The 17,952-nt window shown below is 42.0% G+C and overlaps 1 protein-coding gene and 1 long non-coding RNA gene across 2 annotated transcripts in view; one reads left to right on the forward strand and one right to left on the reverse strand.

Annotated features, from left to right (window-relative positions):
- Positions 1 to 8,180, reverse strand: part of LOC138417484 (uncharacterized) — a 51,362-nt gene extending 43,182 nt beyond the window's left edge. The window contains exons 1-2 of the long non-coding RNA XR_011248156.2: positions 7,857 to 8,180; positions 5,979 to 6,094 (exon numbers count right to left, since the gene is read on the reverse strand). This is a non-coding gene — a long non-coding RNA (uncharacterized lncRNA). The remainder of the gene's footprint in view (positions 1 to 5,978; positions 6,095 to 7,856) is intronic.
- Positions 8,151 to 17,952, forward strand: part of ODAD2 (outer dynein arm docking complex subunit 2) — a 168,585-nt gene continuing 158,783 nt past the window's right edge. Inside the window, exons 1-3 of the mRNA XM_069547749.1 lie at positions 8,151 to 8,327; positions 11,964 to 12,147; positions 12,237 to 12,499. Coding sequence (XP_069403850.1) covers positions 12,276 to 12,499 — 224 coding nt within the window. The 5' untranslated portion in view covers positions 8,151 to 8,327; positions 11,964 to 12,147; positions 12,237 to 12,275. The remainder of the gene's footprint in view (positions 8,328 to 11,963; positions 12,148 to 12,236; positions 12,500 to 17,952) is intronic.

Raw genomic sequence — 17,952 nt, forward strand, 5'->3', positions numbered from 1 at the left:
CTCATCTTTGGTATTGCTCAATGTTTCTAAATTTCTAAATGACATCCTTAAACTGCTATGGCTTGGTTTTCCTTTTTAGGAATTATTGTTGACTTCTTACTTTGGAAGTAGAAGGCATAATTCTGTTGGCACCATTCCTGCCCCCTGCTACCCACACATGTCCCCTCTTGCAACACTTGTCTATTTGATTGGAAGAACTCTCAAGTGTCAGCACCTGTTGATCTCTGCGTCCATGCTGGTCAGCACCAGGCCTGCCTGAAAATAGACATCGGGTTGCCAGTGTGAGGAAGGGGGCCAGAAGACAGCAGGGAGGGTGAGGGTGAGGGTGTGTGTGTGTAATTGGGAGCCCATATTTCCTTAGTTCCATGATTTCTGTATAGTGTTTTCAGCTGTTCCTGGTGCTCTGAGTGATAAACCTTTAGATTGGGGGGAAATTTTATATGTCCAGCTACTCCTTGAATAAGGCTTTCAAGCTGTCTTCCTGTTTTCAGTCCACTCTGCACCTTCAGAGATGCCTCTAAGTTCTGAGTTTTTCCAGGGTCCATTTTTTCTGCAAATGTTTTATTTTTATTGGCTTTGATCCCTTCAAGCTTTTAGGATTCAGCTTTCTCCTCTCGGTTAAGCCATTTCAACCCTTCTGTTTTCTATTACCCGTGTTCTGTTGGTATGTTTCACCCATTTCATCTTCCCTCCCATTCTCTTTCCTCACTGTCATTTTTGTGAGTTTTGGTGATGGGCACAATGCACATATTTGATTATAAATTTAGGTTTAATTAATCCTACAGACCAGCTTTTATCATTATTATAGATGTGGCTCAAACTGATAAGAGAATGCACCTCTCTGGGTTTATTTTTCATTTATCACTTATATGGAAATGAAGCTTACAACATACTAGCCCTAGTCCCCGCCTCCTCCCATTCAATTAGAGACTTCTCTTATTTTATCTTCTCACTCATTAAAGGTCAATCAATTGCACAACATGTAAATGTGAGATAAAGATCAGAGAAAACACTTTGGTGTTTTCAAATGTTTAAGGCAATCCTACACTTTTATTACCTTAGAATAAAAATCATTTTGTTTGATGCATATGAAATGATGGTTGATATATGGCCTCAATTTGAATTATCTGTATAAAGAATTTAAATTTACTCGTGCATTCTATGTCTATTGTTTCTTACACGGTCCTAATCATTTACTATGGGAACACAGGCTCATTGCAACACTCCAAAAGATAAGAAGGTATAGAAACAAAAACATTTATAATTCTTCCCCATCCATCCACTTTCTGAGGCAACGTATAGTACTGATTTGTTCTGTACATCATCCACGATTTGAACATACAACTAAGAAATAATATGTTAAAATTGTTTCATTCATTCAAGACATTAGGATTCGAGATACAATAGATAATTTATTCCAGAGTAAGGCACTAGGCTGAGATGTAAAATTGTAGAGGTTATAACTGGAAAGTCAATTTCCTGCCTCACCCATATTGAAGTTATAGAAGGGAAATGAGTGGATTTCCAGGGAAGAGCTTTTTGGAGAGAGCTGTGCTGGCCATCTCTTTTCTGTTCACATGCCCTTCAACCTCAGTTTAGAAGGAAGGAAGAGAGGGACTTTAAGAAGACTATTTAGAGAGCTTAATACATGTCCTTCATACTGTGCAGTTGTGAGTGGGAGAGGAGACAGTGGATGAGCCTGGGGGATGAGAGACATGCAGTGTACAATTGAGGAAAGCCTCAATTGTGACAGGACTGACCTGCACAGTTAGTTGAGCAGATAATGTATGAATGCTTCCCATGGGTCGAATTTTGGCTGTGGGTGAAAAATACAGTGGGAGTTGGAGTAGGTGGGATGGCAGCTATAAAACCTCAGCAGAAATAAATGTATGAACAGCTAAATTCCCAGGAATAAAGTCAGAGGAAGAAGCTTGTTTAGGGAAGGCACAAAATACAGTGAGAAGGATACCAACACCGCAAGATTTTTGAAATCCCAAGAAAAACATTCATAAGAGAAAGAGCCAGATCAGGCTTAATGCAAAGAATGCAGAGTTAGGTTTTGACAGGACAATTTATAGAGACCCCTTGTCCTTCTCCTTTTCCCTTCACTGTCCTTTCTCACCTAATGGGCTAGAGTGGGACTACAGGAAGGAAATAGTGACGACCAGGGACAAATAAGAAGTCGGCCATGCTTTTCCTATAAGACCAGTATCATCCTTATACCAAAACCAGAGAATGATGTTGCACGTACACAAAAGAAATCACAGGCCAGTACAGGTGAAGAGGTGCAAAAATCCTCGACAAAGTATTAGCAAACCAAACTCAACAATACATTAAGAAGATTACACACCATGATCAAGTGGAGTTTATCTCAAGGATGCAAGGATAGTTCAATATCTGTAAATCAATCAATGTGACACATGATACTAGCAATTTGAGGAATAAAATTGTATCATCTCAATAGGTGCAGTAAAAGCTTTTAACAAAATTTATTATCCATTCATGATTAAAACTCCCTCAGAAAGAGGGTACAGAAGGAGCATATCTCAACATGACAAGGGCCATATATGGCAAGCCCATTGCTTACATCTGTTGTTGTTGAGTCGCCCAGCCACGTCTGACTCTTTGTGACCCCAAGGACTGCAGCATGCCAGGCCTCCCTGTCCTGCTAACATCATACTCTATGGCAAAAAGCGGAAACATTTCTTCTAAGATCAGGAACAAACCAAGGATGGCCCACTGTCACCACTCTTATTCAACACAGTATTAAAAGTCCTAACCATGGCAATCAGAGAAGAAAAAGAAACAAAAGGAATCCAAATTGGAAAGGAAGAAGTAGAACTGTCACTGTTTGCAGCTGACATGATATTAATACTATACAGAGAAAATCCTAAAGACGCCATCAAAAAACTACTAGAACTCATCAACAAATTTGGTACAGTTGCAGGATATAAAAGTAACACACAGAAATCTGTTGCATTTGTATATACTAGTGACTAATTATCAGAAAGAAAAGTTAAGAAAACAATTGCAGTTACCATCACATTATAAACAATAAGATATCTAGGAATAAACCTACCTAAGGAAGTAAAAGGTTTGTAAACAAAAAACTATAAAATGCTGATGAAAGAAACTGAAGATGACACAAACACATGGAAGAATATACTGTGCTCATGGGTTAGAAAAATTAACATTGTTAAAATGACTATACTACCCAAGGAAACCTATAGCATCAGTGCAATCCCTATAAATATCAACGGCATTTTTCATAGAACTAGAACAAATAATTCTAAAATTTGTACAGACACATAAAAGATCCCGAATCATCAAAACAATCTTAAGAAAGAAGAACAAAGCTGGAGGTATCACACTCTGATTTCAAATTATACTACAAAGAAAGGTATAGTAATCAAAGCAATGTGGCATACACACACAACAAACACTGATCTGGCTCACTCTTCTAAAACAGCTGTGTAATAGTCCTTCCCATGGATACACTGTATCTGTTTAAACCAGTGCCATATTGGTAAATGGAACTTCACAAGTGGTGCAGTGGTAAAGAATCCACCTGCCAATACAGGAGATGCAAGAGACTCAGTTTCAATCCCTGGGTCAGGAACATCCCCTGGAGTAGGAAATGGCAATCTGCTCTGGTATTCTTGCCTGGAGAATTCCATGGATAGAGGAGTCTGGTGAGCTATAGCCCATGGGGTGGCAAAGAGTCAGACACCACTGAGCATAGTGTTGCAGGCCAATTACGCTTCAAAAACAAGCACGCAAACTAATAGAAAAAGTAATCAGATTTGTGATTTCAGAGGCAGAGGGTGAGAGGAGGGGAATTAGATGAAGGTGGTCGAAAGATACAAGCTTCCAGTTATGACAGATAATTACTAGTAATGTAAGGTACAACGTTATAAATATTAACACAGCCGTAGGTTATACCTGGAAGTTCTTAAGAGAGTTAACCCTAAGTGTTCTCATCATAAGGGAAAAACTGTTCTCTCTTTTTACAGTTTATATCTATATGAGATGATTGAATGTTCACTAAACTTGTGACAATAAGACACTGTGATAATGTACTGTGACAATCATTTTATGATGTAAGTCAGGTCATTATGCTGTACACCTTAAACTTACACAGTGCTGTATGTAAATATGTCAGCAACACTGGAAGACAAAAAGATGAACTTAGCGTGTAACGGAGGTTAACAAATGAATAAAGATTTGGATGTGGGGGTAGGAAATGTAAAGATAACGAGATACAAAGGCCTACCAGTCCCCTCGCCTTAATATGGGAAAACCCTGTAGGGCCATCCCAGACCCAGGGCAATTTAGCTTTTCTCCCCATCCAGTCCTGTTGCCTTCACTCCCCTGGAAGGGTTCCTCAATGCATCCTTCACAGGCCTCTCTCCATCCTGGACCGTTTCTTAGGGGCCTGACCCACGGTGGTAGGTATTTAATAGTCGTCCTGCTTCTACTCTTGCACCTTGACAGCTAGACTTCTTAGCAACATGAATCAGATCATGCCACTCTTTCCTTAAAACCCTCCAATAACTTTCATTTGCTCTTGGAATACAATCTGCCTCTTCATCATGGCTTTAAGGTACTACCTTCTGTGACTGCCCACCTTGCAACCTCTTTTCCTCTTTGCTTACTGTGCTCCCTGCTATGGGCCTTACTCCAGGGATGTTGAATAGAGTTTAACAGACTCCTTTTTTTTTTTTTTCCCCAGAACTAGAACTGGACAACCCAGTTCTGTCAACAGAGTGCCTGGCAGCACATACCAGTATCAAAAAAAAAAAAAACAACTTATCAAATAAATGAAAGTCTAGGAAGTTAGAATGTACACAGAAAGAGCTATTTCATTTCCAGACTTGGTCCATAGTCCATCAGCTGAGGCTGCCATTCTTTAAATGGTTGGTCTCTGACTCTAAACAAAGGTTGGACCTGGGGAGTTTGGCCTTTAGAGCTTCATCAGACTTCATGCAGAATTCTGTTGAAGTCTGAAAAATTCCATTAACAGGAGATCTTGTCCCCACATGAGACTTAACTCCATTATTGCACAACAGAGTGATTGTACTTTCCGGCTAGATTTGTGAGGTTCTTCCACTGCCAGTCCTTTCCGGATTGAGGTATCAGACACTCAGACCAACCTTCTCCTGATTCTGGCCTCCTCCTATTCTGATATGCTCCTCTTGGCTGCCCCATACCAGGGGGCTCCACTCTAACACAGATGAATGGGCCCCTGAAACCCACCGACTCCCGTGTTTACAGAATGTCATGTCTGGAACTGTGTCCTCCCCTCCCCATTCATATATTGAAGTCCCGTTCCTCAGAATGCAAACCTGTAGGAGATAGGGTCTTACAAAGATAATGCAAGTTAAAGTGAGTTAATGAGGATGGACCCTAGTCCAACACGATGATTGTCTTTGGAAAAGGGGTCTTTTGCAGAGACAGGTGTACAGAGAGGACATCCCAAGACATGAAGATGGCTGTCACAAGCCAAGGAGAGAGGCCCAGAACAGATCTTTCCCTCACAGCCTTCAGGAGGAATCAACCCTGCCAACACCTTGATTTTGGACTTTGAGCTCCTAAAGCTGTGAAACAATATATTTTTGTTGTTTAAGGTCTATGGTACCTTGTTAGGCAATCCTAGCAAATGCTTACATGGAATCTGTGCCTCAACGTTTACTGTGCACCAGGGGAGCTGAGCCACTCTGAGCCGGGGTGGATGGTTTCACGGAGGGCTTATTTAGCCAAAAACGTTCCAACCATTCTCAGATGCCCATGGCAGACTTTCTCTGAAGTTCCACTGGACAAAACTGGGTCATGTTTCAGCTGTAGGCAATGCTGGGAGAGCCCTCTGCTACAGCAAACACCTGCGCGCCCTCAGTGTTGAAAGCTCTTTTCCATAACACAGCCACTCAGAATCGTCAAACTGGTTCTATCAAGTGTGTCCAGGGAAACGTGGGCCTTACCTGTCTGCTTCCTGGTTCAACAAAGAATGTCAAGTAGCAAGCCATCTTCGGTCAGATGATTCATCAATTTGCTCCTTCTGCACGTCAGTCTGTCTTCCAGCTCTTAGGGATACACACTGGAAGGAAACAGAAAAGGTCCCTGTTTCATGGCGCTGACTGCAGTGGCAGGAGACAGGCAGAAAGACTAAGAGGAGTTAAGTTCTACTGGGAGGCTTCTTTAGGTGGGATGGTGTGTACCCTGAGAAATGGTCAGTTAAGCTGAGAGCTGAAGGTCAGCCAAGTTAGTGCTTTCACGTGGCGAGAAAAAAAAACTGGAAGAAGCCCGCTGGGAATTCTACCAATTTAAATATTGCTAGAAGTTGTTTTTTTTTTTTTTTAATCTCGAAGCTAATAAATTCCAATTTGGAATAGGATTAAGCAATGATAAATTCTGACTTGGCATGAATTTGGCCAATGCTCAGATCTTGGTTGGTGCTGGTTTGTTTCTGCTTTGCAAACCAAGGTCCACTGTCCAGCACTCTGTAGATTTCTGGCCAGTTTCTACAGTGGGCCTAGTAAATGTGTTCTCATATTCTACAGCTGATTAAAATCCATAAGTGAAATGAATACCAGAAGAAGCTTCATGCCTCTGAAAGGCGGCCCCTCCCCAGCTTGTTGACCTTCACCAGGTCATGATCCTGCTTCAGCTCTACAGGTGTGATCCTGTGCTCCTGAATGTAATCTTACCACCTTTTAAAAAAATTTTTATTGGGCCCCTTACACCTACTGGCACATAATCTTCCTTTCTGGTGCTTGCAACTCTAGGCTTCTCTGAAAGGGAGATCCCTTCAGGCAAAAAGATTCCACTCCTAACAAGTTTCACAATCTCAAAAAGAGAAGATAAGAATCCAAAGCAAAGGCCACATCAACCTTATTTCTCTATGTCTGCAGAAAGCTGTTTTTGAGTGGTAACAACATAGTACCCTCACATGTGACCCTTGACATCCTCACAGACCTGCTGGCTTTAACGAAAAACAATCCAGTTCTAGTTCCTTAACACTGTCTCTCTCCCTCCCTCTCTCCACACCCCCCCCCCCCGCCCCGCCCCGCCCCGCCCCGCCCCGCCCCCAACTATCTGGGCTGTCCCCAAACACTCCATCAGCCAAGACAGTACACCGCTCATTCCCCCCCGCCTTTTTTTTCACCCAACAAATATTTTCCGTTTTTCCACTCCCTCCCTCTGGTTTTTCAAGGTTGGTCTCCTGTTAGTGGGCTTCCTAGGTGGCTCAGTGGTAAAGAATCCATCTCCCGATGTAGGAGACATGGTTCAATCCTTGGGACAGGATGATCTCCTGGAGAAGAAAATGTCGACCCACTCCAGTATTCTCGCCTGGGAAATCCCACGGACAGAGGAGCCTGCAGGGTTAAAGCCCATGGGGTCGCAGAGTCAGACACGAGTTAACCCAACTAAGACTTAACAGCAACTCCTGATGGCAGAGTGTCTGCTGGTGGGATCAAAGTCATCTTGGCACACAGAGGCGGAAGGCATTTAGAAACACGGGGAAATGTCCTCATTTCATTCTAGTTCTATGAACGAGAATATCCAAGAGCAGTTTCTGCTTTTCCAGTTAATATCCTAGAATTCTAGTTTATTTGCTTTCTGGAGAGAAAAATGTGCATCTCAAACATCCTATAAGAGGCCCTGTGCTATTTTTCAGAACCCAGGAAAGATTTCGGGTACACAGAACTCCTCAAGGAACGCGATGGGACTTCTGTCTAGAAGCCTAGGGGGAAACAAAACGGCGTTTCCAATGACTATTTTCTATTTGCTTTCGGTTCTACCGTGAAATTGCTGCTAAAACTCTCACTGCGCGTTAGGGAAGGTGACAGGTTTCCCACCTGGTGGAGCCAGGAGGACGCCACCTCTGGTTGCTGGAGAAGAGAGAAGTACAGAGCGCGTTTGTCTCCAAGGCGACGCGGGGCTCTGTGCGGGGGCGGGACTCGGGGACCGGACGCAGGGCTCGGAGCGGGGGCGGCACTCCCGGACTGGATGCGGGGCTGGGGTGGGGGCGGGACTCCAGGCTGGATGCGGGGCTCGGGGCGGGGGCGGGACTCCGGACTGGGTGCGGGGCTGAGACGGGGGCGGGGTTCCGGGCTGGACGCGGGGCTGGGACGGGGAGGGACTCAGAGACTGGGCGCGGGGCTGGGGCGCGGGGCTGGGGCGGGGGCGGGACTCCGGGCTGGACACTGGGCTGGCACGGGGGCGGGACTCTGGGCTGGATGCGGGCGCGCGCCCGGCGCCGTGTTTACCCGGCGTCCTAGCAACCGGCGGGCGCGCGGGCGGAGCGGGGCGCTGAGCCGGGTGCTGCGGTGAGTGCGACCCGCGGGCGCTGGCGTCTTTGCAGCAGTCCGCGGGGATGGAGAAGTTGAGGAGCCGCGCTCAGGCTTCGCTTCTGTCCCCTCCCGGCTTCCCCTTCTTCCCTCGGACCCGGTATCCGCCCCCTCCGCGTCTCTCCCATCCCTTCCAGCCCTTGCTTCCTCGCGGACACCCCGCTCCTCCCGGGCTTTGGACCTTGACTCTGCAGCCCCCAGCCCGGACTGCATCCACGTCCCCCTTCCCCGGCTGCCGCTCCCGCTGCTCCTGGCTTGCCTTCCCTTCTCCCCGCTCCGTCTCCGCAGCTTTGCCTCCACCTCCGTGCGTCTTCGCTGCCGATTCCTCGCGCCTGTCTCCGTCCTCCCAGGCCAGGACCGCGGCCTCCCGCGCAAATACTTGACTCGACTTTACTCAGTTCGAGAACCGGCTGGTGCCATCCTTGCGCACCTCCATATCGGGTCTGTTTGTTTTTATTCCAGGGCTCGGTTCCTGTCAGCCCTGAAACCAATCTTTTTGCAGGTTTCATCGCCTGGTATCCTCGTTCTCTGGCCGCCAGCGCAGGCACTGCTCCTAACCCGCTAGATCTTAAGAGTGGACGCTTATATTCCCTAGTCTCGTAAAGAATTGAGTTTTGCTTCTGCCCAGGTGTCCCAGAAGTTATTCACGAATGGGTTTTATTTTATAAATGATACTGGAGGCTTGCAACGGACCCTTAAAAAGAAAAAACAAAGTGTTGATGAGTAGACAATATGAGTGTAAAGATTTCTCAGTTTATGGAAACAAACATGCACAAAAACCTTTTCCATTGTCATTGTTAAATTTCAAAATCTTGGTTTAACTCAAAATAAGTACTATGTATTCACTTATGTTCATTGTAACCATGGTGCTCAGGCCCTAAGATCTCATGGATTGGCGCTGGGTGTAAACGTCTCATCAACCTATCTTGATTAAAAAATTAGTGTTTAAATTTTTGGAACATTACTGGAATTAGAGGAATAAATGCTGTAGCTTTTGTTCTCCTTGCAAATTAAGAGGTCATTAGAAATTCTCATACTTAGGAAAAAAAATACAAGACTACTTGTTTTTTCTTTTAAAAACTCAGTTGGGTCTGCAAAGCCTTTTTTTTTTAAAAAAAAATCTTTTATACATGGCCTTCTTTTTGCTATTCTGTTCCACTTTTTTCCCCCTAATACTAATTCTAATAATATTGTGCTTGTCTTCTGGATGGTCATAGGCTCACTTTTTGTTGTTTATTGACTGAGTCATGTCCAACTCTTTGCAACCCCGTGGATTGTAGCCTGCCAGGCTCCTCCTCTGTCCATGGGGTTAACCCAGCAAGAATACTGGAGTGCGTTGCCACTCCTGGAGTTCCTTCTCCAGGGAATCTTCCTGACCGAGGGATCGAGCCTGCATCTCCTGCTTGGCAGGCAGATTCTTTACCACTGAGCCACCAGGGAAGCCCCAGTTTTTTCTTAGGCCTTCTTAGGTCAAACCTGTCCCTTGCTGCAGCTCCTGGGTTTCTTAGACTCAAAACAACAATTTGAATAGTGTCAAATATGTTACACACGTTCGTAGACAAATTTATCATGATAAAAAAAGGAACGTTTTGCATTTCTTAGCTCCTTTTTAAGTGTCTTCCAGAAAATTAGTATCTGGTATGTGGACTGCTATAGCCTTATGTAATTTCACATTTTTTTTAAAAAAAGGTACAAGAAGGAAATGATTTAAATAATAACTTTATAAACTGAAACAAATTAATCTTTAGTTTAAAAACAAACAGAACCATCCACCTGAGCCTTTCTGTATGAAATAGATCTATCTGCACTTTCTTTCATAGTATTGGGAAACTCAAGAGTGTCACACATAAACATCAGTGCTTGCATATGTGTTCAGAATCTAGCAATAGAAACTGGAATACTAAAATGAATGCACAGAACAAATTTATGCATTTTTGGTATTCATTTTATTTCACTAGCAATTTTACAGATATACATATGTATGTGGATGTATATTATGTGTATGTATGTATATTATATTGTTCTAAACTTTTTCTGATCCAATACTTGCTTCTTATAATATTTTGTAATGCTCACTTTACTCTTCTGAAATCAAAATCATAGTTTTAAATCTCAATGGTGCTCTAACTGTAAAATAAAAGAAGATAATTGTAATAAAATATCAGCATGCAAATGCTCAGGTAGCAGAATATAATGAAGCCTGGTGTGCTGAAGTCCATAGGGTCACAAAGAGTTGGACACAACTCAGCGACTGAACAACAAAATCAGTTACTCCAGCCTTATGTTGAATTGCTGTGTATGCAGTGACCCCAAATACAGTCATGTCACAAACTTAAATTGTGTGACTAGAATTTCAGTCAATGATATGATTTTGCAAAATGCTGACCTCCTGGTAAAGGTCCATATAAAATAAGTATTTACAACCATCCTTTGATTTATATGGTAGTTTCAATTCTGGAAAATTGAATGCATATTTAATGAAAAATCCTTTGTGATTATTTGTAAAGTAGCAATAGGTTGTAGGCTCAGGTATGAATTATCTGAAATTGGTTACGTGCTAAATGTTGGAGGTTGCATCATAGTTCTTCCTTCTAGGGAACCGTCTTGTACATGGCAGGACATCTGGCATTCTCTGTCTTCATCACTAAGTGCTCACAATGTCCCCTATCGTTTTGGTAAGAAAACATCTGTATGATACTTCTTCACTGCTGTTCAGCAGCCAATACTGCCCAGTCAAGGACCTCTGATCTAGATGTCCCTGATACTGGATTTGAAGATATAACAACAGAAAGGAAAGTAAAATCTCCAAACCATTTATATAAAATCTTGGTTCTGAGCTTTTGTAATAATTATGGGAAGCAGGAAGCTAGTTATATTTTTAATTTAACTTTTAAACCATTCTTCTATTATTCCAGGTGAAAGGTTTTAATGATCAGTGTTAATTGCCAATGTGAAAATAAACAAGTATAGATTATTTGAAAAAAAGACAAAGTTCCATAATGTAGTAATATCAGGACTTATTTATTAACTTGGCTCTTATTTAAGTGTGCAGATAATGTTATCTTTTCAGATACCTCTTTTAAAGGCTAATTTTATTGAAAGTGAAATTTATTTCAATTTGTTTTACATTTTAATGCTAGAATCCTCTGATAATCAATTTAGATAAACAGGCTAAAAAGATTCTCATTCATGCTCACATTTGCTCTTAAGTTATGAATTATGATAAAATATTCTGAGCAGGATATATGCAGGGAATATGGAATTTGAATTACTCAAATATGTTGACTAATACCATCAATATGTACCTTACCAATTTTCAGAAAAAAAATTCTATTTTACTTAATGTTCTTATTCCATTTTTTATGAATTCTGATGGCATTTGGGGAACTTTCATCAGCCATCATTGCACAGATACAGATACATGTTACAACAAAGAATGACAGAATTCAGTTTAATAGCATAATTCTAAACAACGTGTGACCCAGCTCAAAAGAGCATCTCTTATAATCGCTGGCCCCAGCAGAGCTGCAAACCAGAAGCCATGCCTCCTCCGATTTTTTTTTCCGCTCTTGGACTTTCCTGTTTCTATTTTCTGACCGGAATTCTCTGTCTTAGGCTGAAAATGAGAAAGAAGTTATTCATTCCAGGGCAGGCAGATACTGGAAAATCTTTATGTCCTTGGGTCTGATTTACTTAAAGCTGGTTCAGGGAACACTGACTATTTTATTGACTTGAAGAGCAATTGGATAATTAAAAAAAAAAATCCGTCTCTAAGATGAACAAGCAGAATGTGGGTTGGGTAAGTACTAGCTTAAAATCTTGAAAATGAGAAATGTTCTGCTAGGAAGATGGATGCTATTGTCTCTCTCTCTCTCTGCTCTGATGCAGTGTGTGTGCTGAGCTCAGGTTTGAACATCGTGGGATCCCATGGGCGTGGCACTGACCAGGTCTGCGCAGTGGACTGCTGCGGGGCATGGGGCTAAGACCCTGGAAGTTACTCCTCTCAATGAGGCTATAGTGAAGGAAATTATTATGTTTGTGGAGAGTTTTATCTATAAATATCCCCAAGAGGCAAACTATGTTTTTGTAGAACCGCTGGAATGGAAAACAAATTTGGACCCCTCAGCATTTGGATCAGGCTATGCTGTCAGGTAAGCCAGTGAATTGCTTCTAGAGTTTAATGTCTTCGGTTGCATGTTTTTTATTGATTGGTTATAGGTTTAAGGCAAATCGCTTAACCTGGGTGAATCTCAGAAATCTCAGAAACCTGGAGGCACTTGGGTGAAATCTGAGGATGTGTAGTTTGGCCAATACCCTGTTTATCTAATTTTTACATTTGAATTTTCTTTTGATAGGGAATATGTTTCCAGGTCACTGCACTCTCCAACATTTGCTATTGCTTTGTGAATGGTCTTTCTACTCACACGAACTGCCAGATGCCACCAGGCATTGGTTTCATGACCTGAGATAAAGACAAAACCCCTTCTGGTATTTAAATCTGTAAAATCTGTGGGGCAGCAAAGGGAGAATGGTACATTTTGCTTAATATAAGGAAAAGACCTCTTAACAATTAGCATTGTCCTTAAATGAGAACCTTCCAAATCTGAGATTCAAAAAAAAATCCTACCTCCACCTCAAACAGCAGGCTAGCAATTTATCTCTTTTGATCATAGCTAAATATATATTTTATATAAATTACATAGGTTTATATAAATATAATTATACTTGTATAAAATGTATTCTGTAAGTATACATTGTAGATGATAAATATATGTAAATTCATATAATCTTTTTTTGGGGGTCACCTTTAGTTTATGTGTCACTTTAGGCATTCTGACCCTCTCCCTTTGTTCTTCTTCAGTTGTGCATATGAACTTTCAAAGTCTGATCTTATGAAAAACAGTTCTCTGGCCAAAGTTTGCTATACATGCCTTTTCCATTTGGGATTATTTTTGAGCATAAACTCAGAATTTAATTTTTAGAACTGTAAAATCATTCTTTTTTTAAAAGTCTTTATTGAATTTGTTACCATATTGCTTCTGTTTTACGTTTTGGGTTTTTGGCCCCGAGGCATGTGGGATTTTAACCCCGTGATTGGGAATCAAACCTGTACCCCTTAACTGGAAGTCTTAAATCACTGGACCACCAGGGAAGTCCCTGGAAAATCATTCTTGAACTTTATTTCAAGGGCACTTTGGTTCTGATATCATGGTCTATTTTCTTTCTGAATTTTCAGAAATTTTTTTTTAAAATTATATTTTATGTTTAACTGTGCTAATGGTCACTTTCTCCCAAAGTGTTTTATTTCTCTCACCTGAGTTCAGTGTAGCATCAAGCCGGATGTTTGGACATTTTGACACCATGTATGTTTTGAACCAGCTACCCCTTTGTTGTCTTGCTTCTGTCAAGTTTACCATGCAGCTCTTCGGTGGGCCAGTTTTTCTATTTGCCATTCCTGTTTCTGACCTTGGTTGATGATCTCTTTGATGATGGAAGAAATGAGAGAGGTGTGATAGTAGCCGTTGCTGCATAGGGTGGAAGCTATTCCTGTGTGTCTTGATGGAAACCAGGTAGATACTGACTGACCCAAAGAAGGCAAAAGATATAGCTGAGATTTTGGTGTTCATTGTCATTTAGTTGCTAAGCCATGTCCGACTCTTGCGACCCCATGGACTGTAGCCCACCAGACTCCTCTGTCCGTGGGATTCTCCAGCCAAGAACACTGGACTGGGTTGCCATTTCCTTCTCCAGGGGATCTTTCTGACCCAGGAATTGAACCTGGGCCTCCTGCGTTGCAGGCAGATTCTTTACCGACCGAACTATGAGGGAGTGAAGGAGAACACTAAATGCTCTCACATCCAGGTCTTGACCCACTCTGCGCTCTATCCCTTAAACCAAGGAACCTTCAGCACCCAAAGTCACGTGGTGTTTGGTCCATCCAGCAGCACATCACGTGATGTAAACCAGCGATGCCCTCAATGGCAAGAATAACGTGTAATTAAACAGTCCCTCTGCCTCTTTCTTTGCTCTTTGGTTCATATGTACTCTTTTGCTTAGCTGCAGGGCCTTAGAACACATTTATTAATTTATTTAAAGTGGAGGAAGCCCCCTAGTCAAGATTCATATCTGTAAGACCACGTGGATACCCAAGTCATCATCAGAATTTAAGCCTGGAGTTTCCAGACATGTTTCTACCAAATAGTAATACCCTTGGATGTTTCAGAACAAAGGCAGATTCTTCTTGGGGTGATTCATTCTCTCAGCCATCTTCTTCCAAAGCAAGGCAATTTTCATCTATACCAAAACTCTGTTAAAGCAGCCAAATGACACCCCCCCCCCCCCCGCTTTTGCTGATCTCTGCAGATATATTGGAGACCACACTTTTATGTATGGCCTTACTTCTCAGTTGCTGTGCATCCCCAGGAGCACACTGTGTAGCCGTCAACACAGGTGTGATGAGCCTTCTTCTGAGCTTGACTTGTTGGCATATGACGTCGAAACTAATCCTTTAGTCACACAGTGAGAAGTTTTATGTTTCATCCCCCATCTTCTTTCCTTTTGTGCAGTTGGTTATTAGTTGACTAGATAAGCACTGAAGAGATTCTGTTATCTCCTTTAGACTCATTCCCGAGGTGCACCTGTTCATCCTATATTATCTTTCCACATTCAGTGTTGAGGAGGAAATATCTCTGCTTTCATTTTGATGGAAATCGTAGGTCTCTTTTATCAGTTTCCAGTTGGTTTTTGTTTTGTTATCACACAGGATGAGATTAATAAGCTTCCTAAAACACCTTCCATGAATCCCAAATCACTGTAAATTAAGGACAGGTGACAGCACTCAGTGGTGACACTATCTGTGGGTGATACCCAGAACTTAGTTACTTAGAGTCTCTACAGGGTAGCTTGGGCATTTTTTTCTTGTTTTAAAAAAATTCTGTTTTATATTAGAGCATTGTTGATTATCAATGTTGTGTTAATTTCAGGTGGACAGCAAAGTGCTCAATACTCTGTAATAGCCTAAATGGGAAAAGAATTTGAAAAATAACTGATTTACAAATATGTATAATTGCTAGTTATTTTTGAATAGTTTTTTATTTGCTTATTTGCCATCTGTAAATCCCTGTTAGTGCTATGTATGTTAAGTCCTTTGCCCCTTTTTTTTTTCTTTTTTATGATTTTTATTGGAGTATAATTGCTTTACCATGTGTGTTTCTACTGTACAGCAAAGTGAATCAGCTATACGTATACATACATCCCCTCTTTATTGGACTTTTTCCCATTTAGGTCGCCACAGAGCATGGAGTGTGCTATACAGTAGGTTCTCATTAGCTGTCTATTTTATACACAGTATCAACAGTGTATATATGTCAGTCCCAATCTCCCAGTTCATTCCACCTCCTCTTTCTCCCTTAGTATCCATATTTTTTTAAAATTGGGTAAGCATTCAGAATCACTTGGTGAAAATGATGTTACCTGTTCTTTCCTCCCCTCTGGTAGAACTAGGATTTTTGAATCATGCCTGCTTAAATATTGCTGTATGTTAGTTGTGAATGACTGTCTGCTGTGTCTCAGTTGTTATAAATAAATGATTTGGGAGAAATTATATGCTGATATAAGTTCTGTGTGGATGAGACATCAAGACATTGGAGCAGGACACCTCCTCTATTGGAAATGCACATTTCACATCCAATTCATACCTTTATGGTCCTTAATCTTCTGATCAATATCACTAAGGGCTGAAACACATGATCTCCAGCCTTAAAATGGTATTGTTTGATGAGACAATGATTATTTTATTTTGATAAAATTTCAAAGTCACAGATCAGTGGCCTGAAATTCTGTTACTGAACTCTTTGCTTCTCATCCCTGAGAGTTACTGAATAGTTTCTCAACTATAGCCTTATTTCCTATGTTACTATTCAGATGTATATCTGTGGAGTAACTACTGTGTTCTGGACATGGAACTTGACTTTGGGGATTAAATAAATGAGACATTTTTCCTGCTCTCTATTGTATAAGCTGAGCATTTTTAGCTCCCTCCTCAATTCCAGTTTAAAAGTCTCTTGATCAGGTCGATGGATTTCATTTCTTCTTTCATTCTTCTTAACCTTATCAAGATGTCTACAGTAGTTTTCTTCCAAAGAGCTCTGTCTTCAGGGCTAGAGACTGCGAGCCTGAAATGGGAGCCTGCTTTTCAAGAATCCTCTCGGTCGCCGGCATTTTAGCCCCTCCGGCTCTGTTCAGCTGCAGGCTTCAGCTGGCAGGACAATGAAACATGTCCCCATGCCCTGCCATTCTCCTGGTCTCCCCAGGAGTTTCACTTTCTCAAGGTCAGGAGCTTGATCCTGTGAATATTCATTCTGCCTGTGACTTCATCCTCTCCTCATCCCTTCTGTACCAGTGGCCCTGCCCACAGGCCTCTAAGACCACTCCTCAGTCCTAAGGGAGTTCTTTCAAAAGCTTTATTCCAGGGAAAATAAACATTCTGTGAATTATGCCCAGCACTGGCAAATCTAAAGCCGTTTTGCTCCTTCATTTATTCCTCGTGCATCTGTCACACACCTGTGCGCAGTTCCTCTTCAAGGTCCTGGGAACAGAGCAGTGGGGGAGACTGATGAAGCTCCTGTCTTCCCTTCTGGTTGCTGCTACAGCAAATTACAATGCACTTAATGGCTTAAAACAACATGGATTTAAATCTTACAGTTCTGAAGGTGACAAAATTTCTAAAAATGAGTGTGGGCAAGTCTATGTTCCTTCATTCTTGCCTTCTGCAGCTTCTAGAGGCCGCTTGTATCCCTCAGCTTGTGGCCCGCATCACTAAACCCTGTTTCCATTGTCATGTTGCCATCTCTGACTTGACCCTGCTACCTGCCTCTTCTGAAGATCCCTTTGATTACATTGACCCACCTAGATACCCCAGAGCAGTTGTCTCATTTCACCGTCTTTAATGTCAGCCATCTGCCTAGTCCCTTTTGCCACATAAGGTTTAGGGACACCCCCCATCCCCCAGTTTTGACCCTCTTCCTATTTTAGTGAAATAATAATAGACTGACTGAGTCTGTCGATTTACTTTTTATGATGAACTGTCAGCATCTCACAACTGTTTATCTGTGTTACAATTTAAAATAGCAGGTCTTGAGACTTGCCTGGTGGTTCACTGGTTGAGATTTTTGCCTTCCAATGCAGGGCTTCCCTGGTGGCTCAGACGGTAAAGAACCTGCCTGTAATGCAGGAGACCCAGGTTTGATCCTTGGGTCGGGAAGATCCCCTGGAGGAGGGTATGGCAACCCACTTCAGGATTCTTGCCTGGAAAATCCCCTTGGACAGAGGAGCCTGGCAGGCTATAGTCCTTAGGGTCACAAAGAGTTGGATGTGATTGAGTGACTAAGTACAGCAGGGAGTGAGGGTTCCATCCCTGGTCAGGGAACTAGATCCCCACATGCCTCAGCTAAGACCCAGTACAACCAAATAAATAAATAGATACATATTTTAAAAATTAAAAAAAATCAGATGTGAACACTTTTACTAGAGATTATCAGTATGTAATGAAAAAATGGGCAGTTTACATAATGTTGTAAGTAGTATACATATATCATGGCCATGA

This window comes from Ovis canadensis, chromosome 13 (assembly GCF_042477335.2).
Source record: "Ovis canadensis isolate MfBH-ARS-UI-01 breed Bighorn chromosome 13, ARS-UI_OviCan_v2, whole genome shotgun sequence".
NCBI lineage: Eukaryota > Metazoa > Chordata > Mammalia > Artiodactyla > Bovidae > Ovis > Ovis canadensis.